This window comes from Prionailurus bengalensis, chromosome B2 (genome assembly GCF_016509475.1).
Source record: "Prionailurus bengalensis isolate Pbe53 chromosome B2, Fcat_Pben_1.1_paternal_pri, whole genome shotgun sequence".
NCBI classification, from domain to species: Eukaryota; Metazoa; Chordata; class Mammalia; order Carnivora; family Felidae; genus Prionailurus; species Prionailurus bengalensis.
Window position 1 is genome coordinate 76,672,615 of NC_057349.1, and position 26,990 is coordinate 76,699,604.

Consider the following 26,990-nt stretch of genomic DNA (forward strand, 5'->3'; position numbering starts at 1 on the left):
CCAGAAAAGAGCTCTGGTACTTCCTCGTCAGCTTTCCTGTGGTGGGCCTGCTGTTTCAGCCTCTTGTTTCAAGGAGGGTGGAGAGCGGAGCCAGGGCAAAGGAGGCAGCCTTCCTGCCAGGAAAGATGCTAGCTACTTCTGTACATTCCATGAAAGACGATGGAAGCACAGGCTTTACAGAGGTGTCCTCTTGGGTCCCACATGAGACAGAGGCTGGGGGCTGTGCAGACTAAACCCAGACTGATTAAGTTTGAGAGAGGAACTCACATAGAAGGCTGAGGAAGCCTTGGTCCTAAGGGTTCTCAACCCTAGCTGTGTATCAGACTTAGTTGGAGAACATTTTAAATTAAATATCAATACTCTGGCCCCAGCTTTTAAGAGATTCCAATATAATTGTGTTGGGGAAAAGACTCTTCCAGCAATTCTAATGCAGGGATGAGAACCACTGCAGAGAGTTCTTTTTAAAAATACTAGTGTATTTTTTTTGTGGAGGTATAATTGACATATAACACAATGTTTTAATTTCAGGTGTACATGGTTCAATATATGTATGTATTGCAAAATGATCATCACAATGTCTAGTTAACATCATACATAGTCACAAATTTTTTTTTCTTGTGAGGTAAACTTTTAAGATCTGCCCTTGTAGCAACTTTCAATATGCAATACAGTATGGACTCTAGTCATCATGCTGTACATTACATCCCTATGACTTATTTGTAACTGGAAGTCTGGATTTTTAACCCCCTTCACCCATTTTTCCCACCCCCCTACCCCCACCTCTGGCAACCACCAGTCTGTTCTCTATATATGCAAGTTTGGTTTTGTCGCTGTTGTTTAATTCCACATACAAGTGAGAGGAGATGGTATTCGTCTTTCTCTGATAGATTTCATTTAGCACAATGCTCTCAAGGTCTATCTGTGTTATCGCAAAAGGCAGTATTTCATTCTTTTTATGGCTGAATAGTATTCCATTGTGTGGAATCACATTTTCTTTATCCATTCATCTACCACAGACACTTAGGTTTTTTCCCTATTTTGTCTATTATAAATAATGCTGCAGTGAACATGGGGCGCATGTTACTTTTTGAATTAGTGTGTTTTCTTCAAATACTCTAAAGTGGAACTGCTGGATCATACAATGGTTCTATTTTTGATTTTTTGAGGGGCCTCCATACTGTTTCCCATAGTGACTACATCAAGTACATTCCCACCAATAGTGCACAAGGGTGCACTTTCCACATCCTTGCCAACACTTGTTATTTCTAGTCTTTTTGATAATAGCCATTCTAAACAGAGAAGGGATATCCCTGTGGTTTTGATTTGCATTTCCCAGATGATTAGTGATGTTCAGTATCTCTTCATGTATCTGTTGGGCATCTGTAGGTCTCCTTTGGAAAATCTATTCAGATCCTCTGCCCATTTTTTAATCAGATTTTTATTTTGTTTTTCTTTTGAGTTCTAGGAGTTCTTTATATATTTTGGGTATTAACTGCTTATCAGATATATGATCTGTTGAGTGGTATTTTTAAAACAAAATTTTGTCAGGTCCCTATGGATTTGTTGTAGTTATAGGCAATTAGTATTTATCAGGTCTCCTCTCTTTTGGAAATGAAGTCTCCATTGTCTGTCAATTATGCAAAAATGACTTCTGACCAGGCAAGCAGAAGGAAGCCACTTTTATGTCTCAACTAATTGCTCTCAACCGTTTCCCTAATGCCCTTGTTTTGGAGTGGTTCAAAAGCAATATTAAAGGTCAACAACCTTTTGAGATGACTATTCCCTCCAGTTGTCTAGTAGTCAACAGTGGGCACATTTCACATCTGGAACATGAAAAAGCAATCAAATTCTTTGCACCTGTAATCACTTTTCTTGTCTTTTGTGACATTTTATCCTTGCTTATGAAAGTAGTATCTTCCCTCTTACAATTACAAAAGACTTCAGAGAAATACGTTGGTTTTCCCACCTCTTACTCTTAATTGGTAATTACTTATTCTGTAGTTAAAATAATGTATATATTTTTCCAGGTGACCAAGATATCAACGTGGTTTCTGGATATATCTTAAAAATGAAAGTAATTTATCCAGCAGTTGAAGGTCGGATCAAGTTTTCTGCAGGAAGTCATTGTCGTGGAAGCTTTTCTCTAACATTTCTTTCCTTTTTGGCAGTGAGCATTGTTTTATACCAGTAGCCAAAAATTCCTCTTGCCATTAATGTGTGGAACTGCATTTTTTTTTTCAAGTGAGATTCAAGTCTGCATTTTAGGAACTGGCTTGGTGATGGCACAGACCATCTTTGCTGGCCCCCAGAAGCTGAGGCTGGAGGCTTGTAAATGAAGACACTGACATCATTACTCAGGATCAGCAAGTCACTGAACACACAGGAAAAAATGAAAATGAGCCCTTTGAGGGGAAAGCCAACCATCTTTAGTTTACATATGCAAATTTAAATAAAACTTATATTAACAATTTTAAACCACAGAAATCATTTTTTAATATCCATTTTAATCCACCAAACAATTTATGTTTACATAGAACTCTATCCTTTACAAGGCAGTTTTTATCTTATTTGATGCCTATAACTTTTTTTGGTGGGCAAGGCAGGCAATGTTTTTCCCATTTGGCAGACAGGGAAACTGAAACTCAGAAAGAGCTGACTTGTTCAAAGCCATACAGCTGAAAGTGACAAATCTAAGACCTGCACCCAGGTCTTCTGACCTCAAGTCCAGACTCTTTCAACTACATCCAGTTGCTGTTCAGAAAGATACTTAATGGTCTCCTCTGCTCATAACTGTCAATGGCATCAAGCTCCTGAATGACAAGTCTCTGCTTTATTTCATATCTCTAACTTTTCCCTTTTTAGATCTTGTTGTTACATTGAGTTTCATGGACTAAACACAGGCAGCATCCTCTCCTGTACCACCCATGTGCCTTTAACAAGTCAGGGAACAAACAGTGCAGCAGGAGATGATGGGAAAGGCCAGAGCCTGCAAAAAATAGTCCAGGGGCAGGGAGAAAGGAAAAGGAAGAACAGGACACCCGGGACATATTTACATTATGGAAGAAAAAGAGCTAAAGGGCATTTAGATTTGTTAAAGAGATATTTGCTAAGGAGTAGCAGAAGAGTGCCTGATACATAGTATTACCTGTGAATAATTTTATGAGATTCCATCAGTTCTGCCTCTGTGCTCTTTCCACCCTTCTTTCTAATGTGAGGGAATGAGAACCTTTTAAGATAAGGTGTGATTCTAAACTTGTACCCGTTCTCCCCAGCAAGATGCCAGCACTTACCCTAGTCTCTGTCTCTCTCTCTGTCCCTTCTCATCCCCCACCCCAGTTATGGAAAACTCAGAGGGGAGACAAGGATTGATTTTTAAGTGTTACACGTAATAAGTTTGAAGTCAGATCTGCCTGCAAATCTGGATACTCTTAAGTCATGCTCAAGTATGAATATGAGAACTCCTGCCTGGGAGTGAGCCCCTGAGTGGGTGTTCAGGAAAACACCCAGACTGATGAAATGATTTATAACCAAAAGAACAAATACTTGCTTAAGGTGGTCGTGAGACCATGTGAGCCTGCTCAGCATTGCATAAACTTCAGTGAGAAATGGGAGCCTTCACCTTAAAAAATGGTGAGCAGGGGCACCTGGGTGGCTTAGTCAGTTAAGCATCCAGCTTCGGTCCAGGTTATGGTTCATGGGTTGGAGCCCCGTGTCGTGCTCCCTGCTGTCAGCACAGAGCCTGCTTTAGATCCTCTCTCCCCTCTCTCTGTCCCTTCCCCTGTATATGCTCTCTCTCTCTCTCTCTCAAAAATAATAAATGAAAAAAAAATGGTGAGCAAACAGCAGCTAGAGGTTTGGAGAGGGAGTGTTTGTTAATGTTTACAAATATTAAGTACTCTTGATACAAAATATACTTTAAAAATTTTATAACATCTTTAAAAAGGCTGCTGCAGTAAAATAATGCCCTCAGTTCTATGCATATACAGATTAGCTATAAGCAAATGTCAACAGGATTGGAAGAGGAAAATTAGAGAAAGGTGCATTTGGAGTATATTTTTATGCTTGGCCAGTAAAATACAATGAATCCTATTAGAGCACAACTTTTTAAAGAACATTTTTGTAAGTTTTCTAAATATATGTGCATATATTGTGCAGTGGTTTAAGAAATGACCTCAAACACTTTACAGCTGTAGATTCAATTGTGCAATAAAACTGAAGATATGCTCCTTGTCTTTGGTAGTTATTTCTTCTCTCAAGCAAACATTATAACCTGGGACAATACAACTGAAGGAAAACTTTTGGTGGTTTATCACTGGTATAATTTCTCTTGATCGTAAGTCCCTTGCCATTTGATAACCTTCCCTAGCCCCCTTTTCAGCCAAAACAACAAGAAGAAAAATGCATGCAATTTTTAGATAAGAGAAAACAGTAAATAAAGGATATTTTAAATAATACTCTTATATTTTCTGGCTTTCATATACAGAATCTAATGTAGAAATTGTTTTGAGGCTTGTAGTTGTTTACTAAAAATAAAAATGCCCAAGTTGGACAATGTTGGGGATTTAATTTGTCTGAACTGGCTGTGCATCTAAGAATCTTCTTCAGGCATACTGATAAATAAACCAATTGTTCTGTCTTGATCAAATGGATCCGTTAAATCCATTTGGTGCCAGAACTGCCTTCAGCAGTTTCTAACAAAGAATAAGCAGGGTTTCTTAGAAGAAAGTTGAGACTGCCAACAGTTGCCCATTAGGAAAAGTTGCTCCCTTGAGGAGTCTGTGGTCCATGGATAGATCCATGGCTACACTTCCCCAAATTAGGAAAGTTTCCTGAGTAGTTATCTGGGCCTGCTGTAATAAATTGACATAAACTGGATGGCTTAAACAACAAAAATTTATAGTCTCACCCTTCTGGAGGTCAGAAGCCTGAGATCAAGTTGGCAAGGTTGTTTCCTTCTGAAGACTGTCGTGAAGAATCTACTCCAAGCCTCTCCTAGCTTCTGGTAGCATCAGGCATTCCTTGCCTTATAGCTGGTATTTTCCCTCTGTTTTTACATCCTTTTCCCTCTGTATGTCTGTCTCTATGTCCAAATTTCCCCTATTTATAAGAACAAAGTCATACTGTATTAGGCCCACTGTAATGACTTAATTTTAGTCACCTAAAAAAAACACTATTTCCAAATAAGGTCACATTCACAGGAAATGGGGATAAGGGCCCAAGCCACACCATCTTTTCAGGGGACACAGGGGAGTCATCCTTGGTGGCTCCCATTTTCTCAAACTCACATTATGTCCCTGGGTAAATCTTGCTTCCCAACACACACACACACACACACACACACACACACACACACACACACACACAGGCACACAACACCCTTCACAAGTACTACCTTGCTTCAAATCACTGCCACTTCTGAATTGCTTCAGCAGCCTCCTAAATGAGTTGGTCTCCACTTCTGCTCCACTCTAGTCAGTTCCCAACATTCTCAATTCAGCAGCCAAGGTGATGTCTTACAGTATTAAGCAACACTGTGTTGCTCAATGGCTCAAAATCTTTTTACCACACTCCCAGTAAAAGCAACAATAAATTATCCCAATGGCCTACAAGGCCCTCTGTGATCTGGTTTCCCATTACTTCTCTGACATTATTTCTCTTCACTCTCCCTGATGTGGCCACACTGATCTCCGTGCTATTCTTCCTACAAAACACTCTCCCACTCAAACCTTTGCATGTGCTATTTTCTCTACTTGGAACATGGACTCCTACATACCTGCATTACCTGATTTATCACTTCCTTCAAGTCTTTTCCAAGGTCCCAGACCCCGCCATTTAAAACTGCAACCCTCCCCCATATTCCCCTCCTTAGTTCAAAATGTTTCTTCTGAGCATTTATTTTCTAAGATACTATAATTTCCTTATTTATCTTATTGTCTGTCTCTTGGAGTTTGAATGTAGGCTTCTAAATGCACAAATAATATCCCTAGCTTATCTAAAACTGCCTGGCACATGGGTGAGTGTGCACTACACACAAATAAACTGAATGAACTGTGTATAATTCCTTCCCTTGTACCTTTCTGCCACCCTCCTCCTCACTCAGTCCAAAAGCCACACACACAGTCCTTTTCTCTGGCCTCACCCCTCCAGAGAATACAGATAATTAAGATTTCTCTACCTACAGAAGACACCCATTTCATCACGCAGAGTGTTTGTCTCTTCTTTAACCTCTCTGCAACCAAAAGGCCAATTAAGTTACCCCTAAGGACAGCTGCCTTTCTCCAAAAATTTAATTCCCTTGTTCCTTAATATGAAGGTAATTATAACTTTTCTAACAGTATTCCTTTTTCTCCCTTGTTTTGTTCTTCAACATCAGGGATTAGCAAACTGCAGCCTGAGAGCCAAATTCTGCCTGCCACTGCTTTATGTAAATAGGGTGTCATTGGAATACAAATACATCCACTACATAGAGTGTTTGACAGGAAAAAAAAAAATCATAAATATCAAATTAACAAAAGTGAAATTAAAAAAAAAACACTAGTTTTCACTGGAGCTCATGGGCCTCAGGTTAAAGATTTCTTCTCTGTATATCCAGCACTGCCAAAGAGATAACTGGGTACATTACAGACAGCATACTCCTTGACACAGAATATAATGAACTGGCAAGAACTATTCATTTGCTCATTCATTCATTTAGTCAATCATTTTTATTCCAATGTTGACTATATCTGAAATTACAATTTGTGTATATATCATTACACACTCTGCTAAAAACAGAAGCAAATTAGATTTATATTTATATTTCTACAATAAAATCAAATGCTTTTTACTAAGTCAAAAATGATCATTTAAGTGGTTGCTTTCAATCATTTCTCAGGATCTTCTGATATCTATAACTAATTATACTTAAAACACAATTTTAATGTCCTTTAAATATCTGAAAATGTCTTCCCATCTATTTAATTTCATTTTATCCCCTCAACCAGAAACACTGATAGTTGTTTCTATTAAACACATTTCAAAATGTGAAGCTCATGCACAAGAGAACACACATAAAGATAGGAAGGAATGTACAAAGTAAAATATATGAAATGACTGGGGAACATACTTTTTAAAAGGATCCAAAGAGTGACTACTTTTGGAAATAAAAGCTCTTTTTATGGGGCAACACTAACAAGGACAAGATGAGAGACAAATCGAAGTTTGAATTCTAACTTCACTACTCTCTCTGGCTTCAATATCCTTACCTATAATATAGGAATAATACCATCTCACAGTTACTATGATGGATGATAAAACCTGATAGTGAATATAAAATGCCTTGCCAACAGAGATTGCATCTGGTTCCTTTTCCTTTGATAATATGAATAATTAATTTTGTATGTGTAGATTTGTATACACATTTTCTTTAAATAGAGCTCAGCCACTGCTATGGATGGAACTGTGCCTTCCTAAAATTCATATGTTGAAGCCCAAAACCACCTTGTGACTGTCTTTGGAGATGGGGCTTTTAGGAAGTAATTAAGGTTAAATGAGGTCATAAGAGTGGGACCCTAACCAACTGGACTGATGCCCTTATAAGGAGAGAGAGAGAGAGAGAGAGAGAGAGAGAGAAAGCTCTTTCCTTCTCTCCTCCCACAAAGGTACACAGAGAGGTCAGGAGCACATGTGAGAAGGCAGCTATCTGCAAGCCAAAGGAAGAGGCCTCACAATGAAACCTACCTTGGATTCTAGCCTCCAGAACTATGAGAAATAAATTTGTTGTTAGAGCCACGCAGTCTGTGGTATTTTGTTATAGAAGCCCAAGCAGAATGATACACTCCTAAGAACATTTTTCTCACCTAAATAAAGAGAATATGACGATTTATAGGAGAGTAGGTGAGAATGGGATAAAAAGGGCTGTGAAATATTTTTTCCAGCTCACCATGACATTTTAAATAACAGTGCTTAAAATGCTATGGATTCAAATGTGAAGAGTTAACCTGATTAACTTTCCATCTGTCCCTGAGAAATCAGTAAATGTTTAAGGCTTTGTATTAAAGTACCAACTCACAGAAACTCATACATATACTAGAATCTTGAAACAATTAAAAATACAATAAAACTGGGGTGCCTGGGTGGCTCACTGGGTTAAGCGTCCAACTCTTGATTTCAGCTCAGGTCACGATCTCACAAACTGTGAAATCAAGCCCCAGGTCAGGCTCTGTGCTGACAGCAAGGAGCCTGCTTGGGATTCTCTCTCTGCCTCTCCCCCATTCACATGCATGAACATGCTCTCTCTCTCTCTCAAAATAAATAAACACTTTTTTAAAAATTTACAACACCAGGACACCTGAGTGGCTTAGTTGGTTAAGCGTCCAACTTCAGTTCAGGTCATGACCTCGTGGCTCCATAAGTTCGGGCCCCACATCAGACTCTCTTGTCAGTGTGGAACCTGCTGTGGATCCTCTGTCTCCCTCTCTCAGTCCTTCCCTCACTCATGCATGTACTCTCTCTCAAAAATAAATAAACATTTAAAAAATTCCAACACTTAATAACCACTTTTTTTTGGAAAAAAAATAAACAAACAGTATTAAACAGGTTAGATTTCCAAATTATATTTAGAGTTCCCTATTACCCAGCTTAGTATCTAATACATAGTTGAAACTCAATAAATATAGCCTGAATGAATGCTACGACCAATTAGCAAACACAAAATGCTCGATCTTGAAAGACAAACTTGTTTTAAGGAGAAAAGTATAGCATGGGAGGGAACTATAAGTAGAATTCTGAACACTGACTCTAATCTTTTAATTTAACTTTGCTCAAGGGGAGCCTGGGTGGTTAAGCATCTGACTTTGGCTCAGGTCATAATCTCACATTTCATGGGCTTGAGCCCCGTGTCTGACTCTGTGCTGTCAGACCAGAGCCTGGAGCCTGCTCTTGATTCACTATCTCCCTCTCCTTCTGCCCCTCCCCCTCTTTTGCTCAGTCTCCCTCTCAAAAATAAACAAACATTAAAAAAAAAATTAATTAGGGCGCCTGGGTGGCTTGGTTGGTTCAGCGCGGACTTCGGCTCAGGTCATGATCTCACATTTCGTGAATTCAAGCCCCACATCGGGCTCTGTGCTGACAGCTCAGAGCCTGAAGCCTGCTTCAGATTCTCTATCTCCATCTCTCTGCCTGTCCCCCACTCATCACTCACTCTCTCTCAAAATTAAATAAACATTTTAAAAATTAAAAAAAAATTAACTTCCCTCAAGAAATACAATTAATTCTGTATTTTCCTTTTGGAGAGATAATAGACAATATAATCCAAAAATCTACTTGACTAAATCGTTATATAAGATTTTGGAATATAGCTACATTCATTCAGTAAAATATAGCTGCAACCACACAATCAGAAATATGTGTTTGTAGTCAGTTTTCACACTTAAAAAGGGCAATAACCTGTCAATCCAGCAAGAGTAAGGAAAAGTGCTTTGTTTCTTAAGAAAAACTCATAAAGGATGTCTTCTTTATAAACACATAGTTACCTGTGTAGAAAATAGGGGCAAAAAAAAAGAAAAGATACATCTACTAAAATGTATTAACTCTAAATAAGAAAGCAAATCAGATCTTACTACAATTTCTCCACACTAAACATAATTATTTTCAAAGTGATACAATACAAAGATTATTGGTCCTGTTTGCCCTACCTCTTTAAAAAATGGCAATAGTAGGGGTACCTGGGTGGCTCAGTCAGTTAAGCATCCGACTCTTGATTTTGGCTCTGATTGTGATCTCACAGTTCTTAAGGTCAGTCTCCACATTGTCAGCTTGGGATTCTCTCTCCCTCTCTCCCTCTCTCTCTCTCTCTCTCTGTCCCGCTGGCACTCACATCCTCTCTCTCTCAAAATAAATAAATAAAACATTTTAAAAAATGGCAACAGCAAATGACATATATTCTAATAAAATTTTGGTAACAGGTGTAAAATGAAAGACTATGAAACCCAATCACTTTTAATCATTATTAAGTTTGTGTTAGTCTTTATTAAAACAAAAAAAAATCAAAAATTCAGACACTGGATTACATGATATATACAAGAATATACAAAAGTAAAAGAAAAAAGTACATATATACTACATTAATTAGCAAAGCAGAAATTTGTTATCTATCTGGTCATTGTATCTCAAATCCAAATGTTTACATCCAGGACGTCACAGAGGTAACTTCTTTTTGTACCTAAAGTAAAAATAAATCTATTTAATAGAAGACAATAAAACAGCGTTCATTTGTGAAGTGCCTAATAACAATTTCAGTGTATTAAAATTCTAACCTAAGACATAGAGAGAGAGAGAGACATTTTGCCATGCTCTAATTCCAATTCATTTTGTACTCTTGGGTTCATATAAGTTCAACCACCTCAAAAACACTCAAGACTGACTTACACGGCATTCAGTGTCACAGACAGATAACAGCCTGAAGAGTTTGGCCCATTCTAGTGCTAGCATTTAAATTCATACCTTTTTCTGGAAAGACTACAGGGTATATAACATTCCTATCTGCTTGTATTTAGGAAGCAGGGAAGTCAAAACACAGGCTATTCCTTTCCTGTCCACCCAAAACTGACTCTATGTTTAAGCATGTTGAAAAAAGAAAATATAAAGAGTCATTTGTTAAGGTTGTTCATTTTTAAAAGGATCATAATAACAAGGGTTTCCTTAATTTTTGTGTCCCTTATTAAAATAAATGTCAGCATACCATCAAAAACAAAGAATAAAACTGCTGCTTTTCAGTTACCTTATTGAGCTCTGGAAATAGTTCTTGTATCACAATGTCCAATAAAACATAAGTCAGCTAAAGCACCAAAAAAAATTTTTTTAAGGCATTAGACAAAAAACCATAAAAATGATAAACACAAAATTCAGGACTGTGGTTATGTCTAAATGAGAAAGCAGGGAGCAGAACTTAAATATACATGTGGACATTTTATTATTATGCTGCATAATTCATTTTATCTTAACTATTTTATACATAACAAAATTTTGAAGAAGGAAGCAGGATACAAAATTTTAACTTATTAGGATCTCAACAAAATATGTACATACTGCACTATATATGTAGTGTTAACTGTGGTTATTCTAATGTAATCTGAATGATGGAATTCTTAATTTTTAAAATTTTACTTTATTTCATGAATTTTGTATAAATTCCAAATTTTCTACAATGAATCTATGTTTATTTTAAGTCAAAACTACTTATGTTCTAAAGAAAAAAAAGTAAACTAGAGAACAAACTGATGGTTACCACAAGGCAAAGGGAAATGGGTGCTATAGGGGAAGGGGACTAAGAAAGAGTACACTTATCCTGATGAGGACTGAGTAATATATAGACTGGTTAAATCACATTATATACTTGAAACTAATATGACACTATACGTTAATTATACTGGAATTAAAATAGAAAACTTAAATAAAAAAATTAAAAAGTAGTCAGCAAAAAAGAGTAACAAAGATGAAACATTTTTTTTCTGTCCGAATGTTTGAAGTGCACCACCTTGAGAGTGTCACTTCACAATAACATACCAGAATCCTACTGTGTGTCGTTCACAAAACCTAGCCAACACTAGTCAACCTCCTTTAATGATTTTTACCTGTTTATTGAGAACTGGCTGTTGTAAGCCATCAAATAGAAGTCTGATGCTTTCATACTTGGCTTCTTCACCAATACACTTGACTATCAGATCTAAACAAGAAAGCCAAATGTGAAACATTTCATATTACAAATGACTCATCATTTAGTGGACCATAAAGCAAAATCTTCACTCTGTTTCCCAGATATTACACAAAAACTGTAAATCAGCATTTCCTAAACCAGTGTTCTTGCAAGAGCCTCCTGGAAAAAACACTTCTATGGTCAAGAAACTCAGAACCATATATCCTCCTTCTGGAGATTCACAATGCACCAAGTATACTGCAAGTGCTGAGGAGTGTTGCAGTAAAAAAATTTATACTATTTATACTGTTATACTATTTACACTATTAAGTGATAAAAGACAGTTGTAAAGTAATACACACTGTGTTATTCCATTCAGATAAAACAAATAAAATCCCAAAATTATGCATATGCATTTGTATACACATGTATAGAAATGCACAGAAAAATATTTGTGATGATTAACACCAAGCTGAGTACATGGCTACTTATGCACATTGGGGAGATGGCTTCTACTTTTTGCTATATATTTTTTCATAATGTTTGAATATCTTAGTATCAGGAAAAAAAAGTTAACTGTTTAATATAGACTTTCCTCAATGAATATGACCACTTTATTTTGTACTTTTTGCATAGTTATTATTAACCATCTTACAGAACAATCCTTTTGGGAAATGTTTAAATATTAATTTAGGATCTAAAAAGTTCTGATTCGGGGCACCAGGGTGGCGCAGTCGGTTAAGCGTCCGACTTCAGCCAGGTCATGATCTCGCGGTCCGTGAGTTCGAGCCCCGCATCAGACTCTGGGCTGATGGCTCAGAGCCTGGAGCCTGTTTTCGATTCTGTGTCTCCCTCTCTCTCTGCCCCTCCCCCGTTCATGCTCTGTCTCTCTCTGTCCCAAAAATAAATAAACGTTGAAAAAAAAATTAAAAAAATAAATAAATAAATAAATAAAATAAAAAGTTCTGATTCATGTTTGACTGCACAGATGTCATGTATTACTTCTATTACCAAAGAGTCAGTCCTTACTAAAAACCTCAACTAAACCTTTTCCCCAAGGCAAAAAGTAAAATTATCAAGTAAACCAAATGCCCAAATATGTGTCCTTTCCCCCCCAAACATAATAAAACTCTTAATGATGTTCTTGAAAAAGTTCTCACCTTATGTTTGCTTCTAGGAGATAAATCTAACCCTAAGTGGCAAAGGCCAAATTCAATTTATAACAAGCATAGTAGATCCTTGATCTTTTCAAGATTATGTGGCCCAATATGTATCTTTATGAATCTGCTAATTCACCAATACTATACAGAACTTCCCAATTAATATGTGTGAACCATAATGGACAAAAATAAGTGATCCTTTCAGATCCTTCAGAAATCCTAAGTAAGATTGAGGGGTAGAGGACAACAGAAAGACATGCTAAGTTTACTAAATTATTCCTTCCCAAAAGGAGTCTTGAAGTAGAGGTGATTCAAATTCTTGCCTCAGCAAAATAACAAATTATTACATTCAGTGGCTTTCCATGTTGTCCCTGAATATCAAACTAAGACTGTTAAAGCCATGAATGCTAAGGGTCACTATTACAAAACAGGTAAGAAATTATTTCATCATTTACCTACAGAAGACTTACCCCAGAATAGCTTTTATTCACTTTTATATTCAGACCAGGGATTTAACTTAACTGTCTTCACACAGAGCAACAGGACTATTCTGAGACTAATTTTTCATTGATGAGAATTCTCTAAGGTACAGTCCAAAGGTACAGTCCAAAGGCTTCTTTGGTTCTTACTCTGTATTTTCTCTCTGGGCATTATTATCCACCACACATAACCTCTATGTCTCTATCCTGTACTGTTCATTAATCCAATTTCAAAACCTGGGTATCTCACTACTTACTAGACATGTCTTCCTAAATACTGTATAGGAACTTCACACTCAAAATATTCTAAACTAAGTATCCTCTGCTTTGACTCCTTGCATCTTTTCCTTGTATTTCCCATCTCTGTAACAGGTTACTACTATTTATTTACCTTGTGGTCCAAGCTTACCTCCTTTACAGGAGAAATGATCATTCTCCTCCTCTGAGACACACTCTGTGACTTGAACATGCCTTCTCTCTTATCATATGTATGTTTTATCTGTATGTCTGTCTGTCCACTAGACTGAACTACTCAAGTACACTTTTTATATCCCTAGCACTCTGCATAGTGCCTGACATGTGGAAAGAGCTCAATAAATTTGAAATGAACGAATGAATTCTGACCTTTTACTCATAAACACGAGTGAAGCTCTTCTCATTGTAGAGTGGGCAGCAGGATTCCAACTGTCCCACAAACAGATCACTTTGATCAGTCTGATTATAAGTTGTTGCTAAAAAAATCTGGCTGTTGCATAAGTAGAAAAAGCCTGTCTTAAATTTCATTGTGCTTATATCATAAAAACCAAATTTTATTTAACTAATGAGTTAATTTTACTTTGTCCTTAGTAACTATTACTAAAATGAAAACTCAAAATAAAAATTGGCCTCAATAATTACTATACATCGTGATCTCAAAGGGGTGCTAATCTGTATTTACTACTTAGATATTACACCTGGAATGTAATTCATCATTTCTTCAAAAGTCTGTTTTGCTCGTTTTTGCTTATCTTGGAGAGAACGAGGTTCAGTGTTTTCACAGAATACAGCATCTAAAATGAAACAAAAATAAATATTTTCACCTATTATACACGAAGTACTTCTTCATAGCAGAAATACCAATAAACCAATGAAAAACAAGACACAACAGTACACAAGACCTGAAACAAACACATGAGAAAATACCTCTGAGAAGTGTTATAAGTGAGACCAAACGGTGCTCCTGAAATAGTTGTTCTAGTTTACAATGAAGATAGTAGTCAGTATACATTTCCAAGGTATTTTTAAACAGGATTCGAGTTCCCATTAAGAGATGATGAAGCCAGTCAGGAACTTGGAAAACCACCCGTCCTGAGAGGGATCATATAGAATATTTTGTTAAGATAAACAGGTATTTCAAACATTCCCCAATGTGAAAACACAAAAATGGTAATATTTTATTTGTAAACACTAGTAACTTTAATATGTTCAGGACCATTTGTATCAAATTCTAATAAAAGAAATATCTTTAATTTAAAAAGAAGTTACAATGGGGCAATAGTGAAGAGCATTAATTTGTATCACAGAAGATACAGGACACATGAATGAAAAATACGTTTTAATATAACCAGACAGACCTTACCTACATACATCAGGTAATCATAGACTCCTTCTACACTCATCATCTCCATAAAATAATTCTGATTTTGCTTTCTTTCTGTATTCTCAGCACGGTTTGCATTATTCTTAAATAGATCACTGAAAAGCTGAAGTAAAAATTGAAATAGTAAAGAGATGCATAGTTTATTACACCTGCTAATAAACAAACACTAAGGCTAAAGTGACAACAGAACACAGGCATTTAAACCTTTTTTAATCAAAACAGAGCATTAGATAGGTTAAGCTCTGTCTCCAAAATTCCACATTTATATCCAAAATTGAATTAAAAAATACATTCTCCCCAAAGTAGTACACAAAAGTCTCCATTCACTTAAGACAAAACAGATAATTACCCATAGGAAGAACCCCTTTGCTTTTTTATACCAAAATGAGCAAATAAACATATAAAGATGTATAAATATATTAATGACAGCTAATTTTAAAACATGACTTAAAGATTATAATTCACTAGTTAATTAAAGGGTGTTTAGAGGTGAACATTGAGCTCTAACCAAAGTTTGACAGTAACAGTCATAGTCTGAAAATGTGAAAAAAAAAAAGATGCAAAAAACTTCTTATAGTAAAAATGATGAAATGCAATGAAATCTCAGCCCTACTTACTCCCAACTATGCAAAAAAAGTCTATTCTTGATAATAATAATAATGAAACAGCAGAAATAAAGGAACTAAAAGTATGCTAGAAAAGATCAACAAAGCCAAGAAATTAAAAGGACAAAATCTTTGGCAAGATTGATCAAAAAAGTAAAAAAGAAATGACACAAATAATATAAAAAATAAAAGGGGATATAACTACAGATGTTAGAAAAAATTAAAAGGACATTATTGACAACTTCAGGACAAAAAATTTTCAAATTTAGATTGAATAAAAAATGCGTTGAAAATATAACCTATCGGGGCGCCTGGGTGGCTCAGTCAGTTAAGCGGCCGGCTTCGGCTCAGGTCATGATTTCACAGTCCATGAGTTCGAGCCCGGCGTCGGGCTCTGTGCTGACAGCTCAGAGGCTGGAGCCGGTTTCAGATTCTGTGTCTCCCTCTCTCTCTGCCCCTCCCCTGTTCATGCTCTGTCTCTATCTCAAAAATAAATAAACGTTAAAAAAAAATTTTTTTTTAATTTTTTTTTTTCAACGTTTATTTTTTGGGACAGAGAGAGACAGAGCATGAACGGGGAAGGGGCAGAGAGAGGGGGAGACACAGAATCGGAAACAGGCTCCAGGCTCTGAGCCATCAGCCCAGAGCCTGATGCGGGGCTGGAACTCACGGACCGCAAGATCGTGACCTGGCTGAAGTCGGACGCTTAACCGACTGCGCCACCCAGGCGCCCCTAAAAAAAAATTTTTTTTAAAGAAAAATATAACCTATCAAAACGGACTCACAAAACAAATCTGAAGAATACTATAATCACTAAAGAAATTGTTTTAATGTTTATTTATTTTTGAGAGAGAATAAGCAGGGAAGGTGCAGGGCGAGAGGGGACAGAGAATCTGAAGTAGGTTCTGCTCTGACTCTGAGCTGACAGTAGAGAGCTCAATTCAGGACTCGAACTCACGAACCACGAGATCATGACCTGAGCCAAAGTTGGACACTCGACTCAGCCACCTAAGCGTCCCGAAATTGGTTTTTAAAGAAAACCTTCCTATAAACAAAACTTGAGGCTTAGAGGACTTTAACAACCAATCATATAAATTATTTAAAGAACTAATAATTCCAATTATAATTTTACCAGCAAACAGAAAAAGGTTAATATAACTTTAATACCAAAACCTGACAAGGATTGGGGCACCTGGGTGGCTCAGTCAGTTAAGTGTCCGACTCTTGATTTCGGCCCAGGTCATAATCTCATGGTTTGTGAGTTCAAGTCCTGCATCCGGCTCTGTACTGAACATGGAACCTGCTTGAGATCCTGTCTCCCTCCCTCTCTGTCTGCTGCTCCCCTGCTTGTGCTCTTTCTCTCAAGATAAATAAATTTTTTTTAAAAATTGGCAAGGATAGAATGAGAAAGAAAAATTACAGTAAAAACCTTGGTTTGCAAGCATAATTCATTCCAGTATAGACCAACTCCACCCATAAAGATGGTGCAAACTTCTTTAACCTTATAAAGAATATCTAGGGGCGCCTGGGTGGCGCAGTCGGTTAAGCGTCCGACTTCAGCCAGGTCACGATCTCGCGGTCTGTGAGTTCGAGCCCCGCGTCGGGCTCTGGGCTGATGGCTCAGAGCCTGGAGCCTGTTTCCGATTCTGTGACTCCCTCTCTCTCTGCCCCTCCCCCGTTCATGCTCTGTCTCTCTCTGTCCCAAAAATAAATAAACGTTGAAAAAAAAAAATTAAAAAAAAAAAAAAAGAATATCTATGAAAAAAGCTACACTATACACTATTTAATGGTGAAATACTGAAATGATTCTCTTTGTACAACAGGTCCTAGCCATGAATGAAACAAAACCACCATTTGCAGATAATGTGTATTAAAGAATTAATAGATATATTACTAAAATTAGTACAAGTCTAGCAAAGTTACTGAATTTAAAAAAATCAACACATAAAAATTAACTGTATTTATCAAATGAAAGTGATAAAGTGAAAAAAATATTAAAGACACCTTTTATAGTAATAACAAAAAAGTGAGTTTTGGGGGTAAAGGGGGAAGGCTGTCCTTTGAGCTCACATAGCTCCTCATGCTGAGCACTATTCTGGCACTAAACTGAGCTTCCTGTGGACAGGAAATATATCTTTATATTCCAGTGTTGGCACAGGTTAAAATACTTGCTTAATGGATTAAATATTATATAAGCCATTAAGATTAGATAAAATAAGCATCAAATCAACATGACTACATTGTATCAATTTACTTCATGAGTATTAGAAGTTGGTGATTTACAACCTAAGAAAACCACCTTAAAAAATCCCCCAAGGGGCGCCTGGGTGGCTCTGTTGGTTAAGCATTGGACTTCAGCTCAGGTCATGATCTCATGCTTCATACGTTTAAGCCCCATATCAGGCTTTGCACTGATGGTGTGGAGCCTGCTTGGGATCCTCTCTCTCCCTCCCTCTCTGTCCCTTCCTCACTCTCTTTCTCCCTTTCTCAAAATAAAGAATAAACTTAAAATAAAAAGTCCCCCAAATACGTAAATGTTAGAAATTTGCAAATGCAATTATATAAAGAAAAATTTACCTGTTAAAAGCAAAGATGCAAGCAACTACATAAAATACCCTCCTTACACTGTACAACTGATTTCCATATAAAGGAAATAAGTCCCATTCATTTCATTAACACATGATTCTCCCTACAATGGAAAAGCTGTTCCAAGTAGGGTAACTTCAAACCTCATGACTCTGTCAAACAATAAATATGCAGTACCTTCTTGTTGTTTTCTGAAGTAGGGCTGAGAATGGTCAGTTCTGGTTTACTTGGTTTAGGCTTTGGAGATTCACAAGAATTAATGAAATTCATGATGAAAGGTTCCAAATGCTGGCCTTTCTGTTGTGACACAGAAATCATGGTATGAAAATAAAAAATCAAGATTATGATTTTTAATAATCATATAATGCATTAAAATTCACTGATATTTAAATACAGTTATAACTATCATGTTACAGAACATACGTAAATCAGTTATTCACCTCTTTCATTAGTTTTCCAGGAACAGACTTTATAATTTTACCTGCAATTAAAAGGAAAATATTAATTTTATGAAAGCATAATATACTGCAAAATTGCTCACATGAATACTTCACTAGGTAATTTTTTTTCACTAGGTAATTTTAAATACTCAAAAGCCAGGTAAAAAAAGTAAAACAATAAAAAATATAACTTACTATTTCACACTCAACAGAAATTTACAATAAATATGGTATTCTTTATTTTTAATGTTTATTTTGAGAGAGAGAGAGCACACACACACACACACACACACACACACACACACACGTGCGTGAGCAAGAGGGGGAGGGGCAGAGAGACAAGGGGACAGAGGATCCAAAGTGGGCTCTGTGATGACAGCAGGGAGCCGGATGTGGGGCTCAGGAACCAGTGGGGATTTACTTTAAAATAATCCAGTAGTGTTGGGGAGGGGGGGGCGGTGCGGGAAGGACTGAACAAGGCAAGTGTTGATAACTGTCGCAATAGTGTGAGAAGTTTATTATACAAAATTCTCTACTTTTGTGTATATTTGAAATTTTCCATAAGAAATGTTTTCAAAAGATTTTAAACAATGATGAATATATAAAGATATCTAAAAGTATACAAAAGTCAAAAAAATTTTAAGAATTGCTACAACATTTAAATTGGTTAAATAGTTTATAATCTGAATTTTAGGTTAAGAATACATATTCTAATTCTGTTTGCCAAAATCTCTTCTTGATCTTATCTCCAGGTTCCCTTATTTTAAAATATCAAACACCTTGAGATTTTCTCAAACATTAGAAATGCCTTTAAAAATTAGTCAAAATTGATAAATGCGACTTAAATTTCTTTCAGTTCAATTTAGAAAAAAGTAGGCTTATGGCAATAGCAGAACACATATTAATAAGAAATTAAAATGGAGATTGTTGGGAGCACCTGGGTGGCTCAGTTGGGTGAGTGTCTGACTTTGGCTCAGGTCATGATCTCATGGTTTTTGAGTTCAAGCCCCACATCGGGCTCGCTGCTGTTAGCGCAGAACCCACTTGGGATCCTCTGTCCTCCTCTCTCTGCCCCTCCCCTGCTTGTGCTCTCCCTCTCAAAAATAAATATTTAAGAATAAAAATAAATAAAATAAAATGTAGATTATTTTATGATATGAAAACCATCTAACCCTCTCCCACCAGACTATTTCTCCTTTCTACCCCCATTAACTACACCTCTCTTAGACTTCTCCAAGTTCCTTAAATGACGAGCTTTATTCTCTGCTTCTCTGTCTCTTCTACATGCTTTTCCTGAGTCAAATTATGTGCTCAATCTGACTTCATATAACACTCAAATCTCTACTGCTTGCCTGTCTCCTGGCCTCTCCTACCTTACAAAACCTCTCACTGGATTCTATAAACTCAACAAGTTCAGAACTACCCTTAATTTATTCCTTATCTCAGCAAGTAACAGCATCCATCCAAATGTTTAAATAGAAAATCTGGGTCACATCTCTGATCATTTCTTCTTCTTTAGTCAATTCTAGTTGGCAATCAAGTCTACCCAATTCTGTCTTCTAAACATCATATATAACCAAATATAAAACGTTCTCCCATTTTCCCCTGATAAGAAAACCTCCACGTACAAATACCAAGTATTTTGGCTCTGACCGAATGTACTGATTTGAAGAGATACAGATGAAAGCCAAATGCCCACTTGCAACATTTAATTCATTTATTTACTTCTATATATACTTCAGATTATATTATATAAAATATATTTAGAAATATTGCTTTACTCCATTATTATCTCTTTTTTTTAATGTTTATTTATTTATTTTGAGAGAGAGAGCTGAGGAGGGGCTGGGAGAGATGGGGAGAGAGATCCCCAAGCAGTACCTGCACTGTCAGCACAGAGCCTGATGTGGGGCTCGAACTCACAAACCATGAGATCATGACCTGAGCCCAGATCAAGAGTCAGACGCTTAACCAACTGAGCTACCCAGGTGCCCCTACCTCCATTATTATCTTTAACAATCCAAATTTTTCCTGCCTTTATCTCTGTGGTCTATACTGAACTTTATGTAAAAGAAACCATGCTGCGTATATTCTTTGTCTTGCTTATCATTCATCATCACGTTTTTAAGATTAACAATGTTGTTGCAAATAGCTACACGTTATAGGTATTCATTTTATGAATCTACCACAATTTATCTGTCTACTCTATTGGTGATGAACATTTGTATTATTTCCAGTTTTAGTGACTGGTTATAAATAATAATGCTATGAACATTCTTTAATATGAATATAAGATTCTCTAGAGTATATATCTCAGAGAGGAACTACTGGGTCATTCAGTTCTATACCAAACTGTTTTCCCAATTAGTTTCCAATTTATATTCCTACTAACAGTGTATAATAAGTCTATTAGAATTTGATACATGGTTTCACTATATAAACTACTCTTCCTTCATTAATCTGAAAATGCTGATTACTTCAGTTTATCCACTTCTTAAAAATTTTTTTTTTAATTTTTTTTTTCAATGTTTATTTTTATTTTGGGGACAGAGAGAGACAGAGCATGAACGGGGGAAGGGCAGAGAGAGAGGGAGACACAGAATCGGAAACAGGCTCCAGGCTCCGAGCCATCAGCCCAGAGCCTGACGCGGGGCTCGAACTCACGGACCGCGAGATCGTGACCTGGCTGAAGTCGGACGCTTAACCGACTGCGCCACCCAGGCGCCCCCACTTCTTAAAAATTTTTAAGTATGTTTATTTATTTTGAGAGACAGAGACAGAGCACACCCATGGGGAAGGGACAGAGAGAGGGAGAAAGAGACAATCCCAAGCAGGCTTCACACTGCCAGCATGGAGCCTGATGCAGGGCTCAAATTCATGAACCGTGAGATCATGACCTGAACCGAAATCAACAGTCAAAACACTTAACTGACTGAGCCACCCAGGCACCTCTCAGTTTATCCTCTCATACATGACTCTTTAAACTGACTTACCAAGATTTACATCTGGTAGTATCTTATCAAGAAATTGTGTTTCCCCGCCATTGGGGGAGAGAAAATCCGCCAGAAGTTGACTATTACTCAGTTCTGGGTGCTGCAGAAGTTTCTTAAATGAAAAAGGAAAAAAAAAAGGGAAAAAACAGCTTAATAACCAGAAGGGTGATCAAAACTATATTAAAATGATTAAAAAAAACAATTATAAATACTCAAAAGCTATTTTATCTGCAGAATAACAAAACTACATTTGTAGAAAGAATATATCACATAGCAGATAAGACTTCAACCTCTACAGTCAGACATGAAAGAATTTGAATTCTGGCTCTCTTCCATTTACCAGTGAGGTATCCCTAGAAAAGTTCCTAAACTACCTAAGAGTTTCCTCAAGTGTAAAATGAAGATAATACTACTCCTTACTTTATAACGTTATTATATAAAACATTTAGCACAGTACCTGATACACAGGAAGATTAAACATTAGCTAATATTATTTCTGTGTCTCAACTATAAAACAAGTACTACAGTATCTTGATAATTAAAAGAAGTTGGCACAAGGGTTTTGAAGAAAACTAAATGTAGAAATGTGAACTTGAAAAATTTGTTGTCTGTTCTTCTTGCAACACTATTTTCTTACAAGATAAACTGACTTTTTAAAGCCAAAATTAACCCAGTCTTACCTAATATTGTTTTGTAACTTGAAACAGTTGCAAAACTTTATAAGCAGAAATCTGTATAAATGAAATACCAGTAACAGCAACCTTTAGCTCCATATCACCAGAAAATACTCTTCTAGAATCCAGTACTTCCAATTCTTAGAAAGATTTAGTCCATTCAAATAATGGGTTAATGGTATCAACAAAGGCAAAGGTTAACATTCCTATATGCTGCATTCAAATATCCTTGCAGACGTTAATAAAGTTAATAACATAATAATAATAAAATATTTCATATTTCAATTTTCATGCCACCAAAAACTTATATAATGAATATTTTATGGGCTGAAGTATTCAACAGTTTAAACACAAGAAATAAAATGTAAATATTCCTTTATACTGTTGAGTATTTTTTTAACTTAAAATACATACTTTGGGCAAAGAGGCATCCAAATTTAACTGAATACTTAATAAAATCTAAAAAATTTCATGGCCAAATAAAGAAAAGGTTTTTTTAGGGGGCATCTGGGTGGCTGAGTTGGCTAGGCGTCTGACTTTGACTCAGGTCATGATCTCACCACCCATGAGTTCAAGGCCCACATCGGACTCTGCTGTCAGCACAGAGCCTGCTTGGGGATCTTCTGTCTCCCTCTCTCTCTGATCCTCCCCCACAACTTCTCTCTCAAAAATAAACAAACATTAAAAAAAAAAGATTTTTTTAACAAAACAAAAAAAGTAAGAAGTATCCACTCTTTGGTCTTAGGCACTTGATTAAAGAAAGATGGTCATTAATTTTATATTAGTCTCAAGTAAGCAACTTTTTTTTTTGAGAGAGAGCAAGCGAGCACACGAGCGAGCATCCACAAGAAGGAGAGGGATGGAGGGAGAAGAAGAGAGAGAATCCCAAGCAGGCTCTGGCTGTCAGTGCAGAGCCCAATGCAGGGCTCAATCTCACAACCGTAAGATCATGACCTGAGCCAACACCAATAGTCGGATGCTTAACTGACTGAGCCACCTAGGCGCCCCTCAAGTAAGTAACTTTTAAATTGACTGCATCAACAATGGAAAACACATACCAATTACATTGTTTATATAACACCATGTGCACACACTGAAAAATAAAATAAAATTCGGACACCTGGGTAGCTCAGGGGGACCCTGGGTGGTTCAGTCGGTTAAGCATCTGACTCTTGGTTTCAGCTCAGATCATGATCTCACAGTTCGTGGGTTTGAGCCTGGCATCAGGCTGTGCACTGGCAGTGCAGTGCCTGCTTGGGATCCTCTGTCTCTCTCTCTCTCTGCCCCTCCCCTACTCACTCTCTCTGTCTCTTTCTCAAAAATAAATAAACTTTGGGGCGCCTGGGTGGCGCAGTCGGTTAAGCGTCCGACTTCAGCCAGGTCACGATCTCGCGGTCCATGAGTTCAAGCCCCGCGTAGGGCTCTGGGCTGATGGCTCAGAGCCTGGAGCCTGTTTCCGATTCTGTGTCTCCCTCTCTCTCTGCCCCTCCCCCGTTCATGCTCTGTCTCTCTCTGTCCCAAAAAAAAAATAAATAAACGTTGAAAAAAAAAAAAATTTAAAAAAAAAAATAAATAAACTTAAAAAGAAAAGAATTTTAGAAGTCCACATTGACAGGTATTTATAAAGCAAAATATATATATACAAGAGAAAAAAAGATTAGAGAATGCTAGGATTAGCAATGTTTTAAATTAAGTTACTACTATACCTGTAGATATTCCTGAAATTCTTCTCTCTTTGACTTTAAGAATTCATAATTTTTGGGGCCAATGATCCTCTTGGAAGGAAGCTGGGCATCAGGAAATGTGCCTGAAATTTATATATATGTAAGTTATTACTATGTTCTGCTACCATCTTTAAAACCTAATTTATAATTCACTATGGCAAAATCAGATTCACAATGCTCTTACAGAGATGTGGCATTATCTTTTAAGTAATCTTGACAAAATCCATGAGCTTCACTTCAGAAGTCCAAACCAAAGAACCTGAATATACAGATATCCAAAATTTCACCAACTCTTCATTGACAAAGACTTATTTAGCCTTCGATACTAGTAAAAAAGCTTCAAAAACTTATCATGAAATTATCTTGAAGTTGGTGGGATTCTATTCAACAAAATCTTACAAAGAAATACCTACTCTATCATGGGAGAAAAGGTAGCATTCTGCTAATACTATACAAACTTAAAACAACAAAATTTAAAAACCATGGACATTCAGGGCACCTGGGTGGCTCAGCTGATTGGGCATCTGACTTCAGCTCAGGTCGTGATCTCATGCTTCATGGGTTAGAGCCCCGTGTAGGGCTCTGTGCTAACAGCTCAGAGCCTAGAGCCTGCTTCAGATTCTGTCTCCCTCTCTCTCTGCCCTGCCCCCTCTTACTGTGTCTCTCTCAAAAATGAATAAATGTTAAAAAAAAAATTAAAAATAAAAACAAAAAACATGGACTTGCTTTCTCAAATAGGGCTGACTGGAAATTTAAATACCAAAAAAGAAAAATGTTGTTGGGAATCCAATCAACTTAGGTTGATCCAGGACTTTAAAGTATAGAATAAATTATCTTCTCTTAACTCTAAACCCAAAGGAAAATTTCTCAGAGAAAGAACGAGATAAGAATGACATTGCACAAAACTGGCAGAGAAAAAGAAAAACCATTTTTTAAATTTATTTATTCATTTATCTATCTATCTATCTATCTATCTATCTATCTATCTATCTATGAGAGAGCAAGCGAAGGGGGGCAGAGGAAGAGAGAGAAGAGAATCTTAATTGTGTAGAGCCCGATGCAGGACTCAACCCCACGATCCTGGGATCATGACCTGAGCCAAAAATCAAGGATCAGACGCTCAATCGAGTGAGCCACTCAGGTGCCCCAAGAGAAAACCATTTAAAGACAAGTACAAATTCAAAATCTAAGCAAAAAGATTGGAATGGGACCTTGTATTTTTTTTACCTTCTTGTAGTCTCTTTATCAAGTGTTTTACTTAGAGCACTTAGTAAAGAAGGGTAAAAAAGGTTCCTGTCCTCAATAGAGAACCAACCTGAATTTGGATCAGGGACACTCCACAAAGCTGGTGTAAAAGAAAAAGATTCAGGGGCGCCTGGGTGGCTCAGTAGGTTAAGTGGCCAACTTCGGCTCAGGTCATGATCTCACGGTCAGTGAGTTCAAGCCCCGCGTCGGGCTCTGTGCTAACAGCTCAGAGCCTGGAGCCTGTCTCAGATTCTGTGTCTCCCTCTCTCTGACCCTCCCCTGTTCATGCTCTGTCTCTCTCTGTCTCAAAAATAAATAAACGTTAAAAAAAATTTAAAAAAAAAAAAAAAAAAAAAAAAAAAAAGATTCAGAATACACAAATAGAACTCACCAATCTACATGCAAAATGACTGGAAATACTTTATAACTACATCCTTGATATTAACTAAAATAGATAAGACAGACTGAGAGGTGAAGAGAATACCTAAAAAAAGGAAAGTGCTCCCCTCTTCTGATTGATCTAACCTTAAAAGAAACATTACAAGTTTTGTCTTCATATCTAAATCTAAGAGCTAAATCAAAACATTTGTCATGATTCAGAGCAAACATGTTTATCAAGAAAGATGGTAGTAAAAGAGCAGAGCAACTCTAAAATGCCTGGTTTAAATTCTCTGCCACATGGAAATAAACAAAAATTAAACTGGAGAGAGAAACTTTTCTACAATACAATTAAACAATAGCTATCTTTTGGGGCGCCTGGGTGGCGCAGTCGGTTAAGCGTCCGACTTCAGCCAGGTCACGATCTCGCGGTCCGTGAGTTCGAGCCCCGCGTCAGGCTCTGGGCTGATGGCTCAGAGCCTGGGGCCTGTTTCCGATTCTGTGTCTCCCTCTCTCTGCCCCTCCCCCATTCATGCTCTGTCTCTCTCTGTCCCAAAAAATAAATAAACGTTGAAAAAAAAAAATTTAAAAAAAAAACAAAAAAAACAAAAAAAAAAAACAATAGCTATCTTTTAAATTTTAATATTATTGAGGTGCCTGGGTGGCTCAGTCAGTTAAGTGTCCAACTTTAGCTCAGGTCATGATCTTGCAGTTCGTGAGTTCAAGCCCCCGGTGTTGGGTTTTCTGCTGACAGCTCAGAGTCTGGAGCCTGCTTTGGATTCTGTCTCCCTCGCTCCCTGCCCCTCTCCCGCTCATGCTCTCTCTTTCCCTCTCTCTCTCATAAATATTTTTTAAAAAATTAATAAGTAATACATGTATACTGTAAAAACTTCAAAAATATTTGTAAGCAAAAATAAGATAAAAACAGTACATTCCTATATTAACAGCAGTGTACATAAGTGTTAAGTATTACACTTCTTTGCATAATTACTTAAAAAAATGAATCTAGTTCAACAGCTTCTTCAAGAAAGCTAATACTAAAATGTAATGTTTTATACAAAAAGGACAACATACCATGAAACTCTGTTAGCTTTGATTCAAGTACATAGAATTCAAGATATCTTCTATAGACAGACCAATGTTCAGGCTCATGCCCAACTGTAAATTGAATGGATACACAGTAAGTAATAAATAATTTTATAAACTACTATCAGAAATTCTTCCAGTCTTAATGATTTATTATTCCTTAACATCACATTATTAACATATTTTATCCCATATCTTAAATTTCTTAAGGGACTGATAAACTTCACCTATTTATGAAGTTATCTCAAAACACATTTTTCTAGAAAAGAATCATAGAGCTGACAGAAATTTAAAACAATTATACAGT

General features: G+C 36.8%; 2 protein-coding genes across 10 annotated transcripts in view; one reads left to right on the forward strand and one right to left on the reverse strand.

Moving 5' to 3' along the window:
• The window catches only part of NT5E (5'-nucleotidase ecto), a 53,445-nt gene extending 50,970 nt beyond the window's left edge, over nucleotides 1-2,475 (forward strand). The window contains exon 9 of one of the 2 annotated variants that reach the window (XM_043593047.1): nucleotides 2,028-2,475. In XM_043593047.1, the coding sequence (XP_043448982.1) occupies nucleotides 2,028-2,191 (164 nt within the window). In that variant the 3' untranslated portion in view covers nucleotides 2,192-2,475. The remainder of the gene's footprint in view (nucleotides 1-2,027) is intronic. The other variant, XM_043593048.1, reaches the window with a different exon arrangement.
• SNX14 (sorting nexin 14) overlaps nucleotides 1-26,990 on the reverse strand; it is a 101,991-nt gene that overhangs the window by 13,432 nt on the left and 61,569 nt on the right. For 4 of the 8 annotated variants that reach the window (XM_043593042.1, XM_043593044.1, XM_043593046.1 and 1 more), the window contains 11 exons: nucleotides 26,672-26,755; nucleotides 23,957-24,057; nucleotides 21,577-21,688; nucleotides 18,584-18,624; nucleotides 18,321-18,440; nucleotides 14,932-15,055; nucleotides 14,496-14,660; nucleotides 14,267-14,362; nucleotides 11,613-11,704; nucleotides 10,760-10,816; nucleotides 9,973-10,201 (listed from right to left, as the gene is read on the reverse strand). In XM_043593042.1, coding sequence (XP_043448977.1) covers nucleotides 10,163-10,201; nucleotides 10,760-10,816; nucleotides 11,613-11,704; nucleotides 14,267-14,362; nucleotides 14,496-14,660; nucleotides 14,932-15,055; nucleotides 18,321-18,440; nucleotides 18,584-18,624; nucleotides 21,577-21,688; nucleotides 23,957-24,057; nucleotides 26,672-26,755 — 1,031 coding nt within the window. In that variant the 3' untranslated portion in view covers nucleotides 9,973-10,162. Of the gene's footprint in view, nucleotides 1-3,739; nucleotides 7,839-9,972; nucleotides 10,202-10,759; nucleotides 10,817-11,612; nucleotides 11,705-14,266; nucleotides 14,363-14,495; nucleotides 14,661-14,931; nucleotides 15,056-18,320; nucleotides 18,441-18,583; nucleotides 18,625-21,576; nucleotides 21,689-23,956; nucleotides 24,058-26,671; nucleotides 26,756-26,990 lie in introns of those variants that run through there. The other 4 variants (XM_043593040.1, XM_043593041.1, XM_043593039.1 and 1 more) reach the window with 3 other exon arrangements.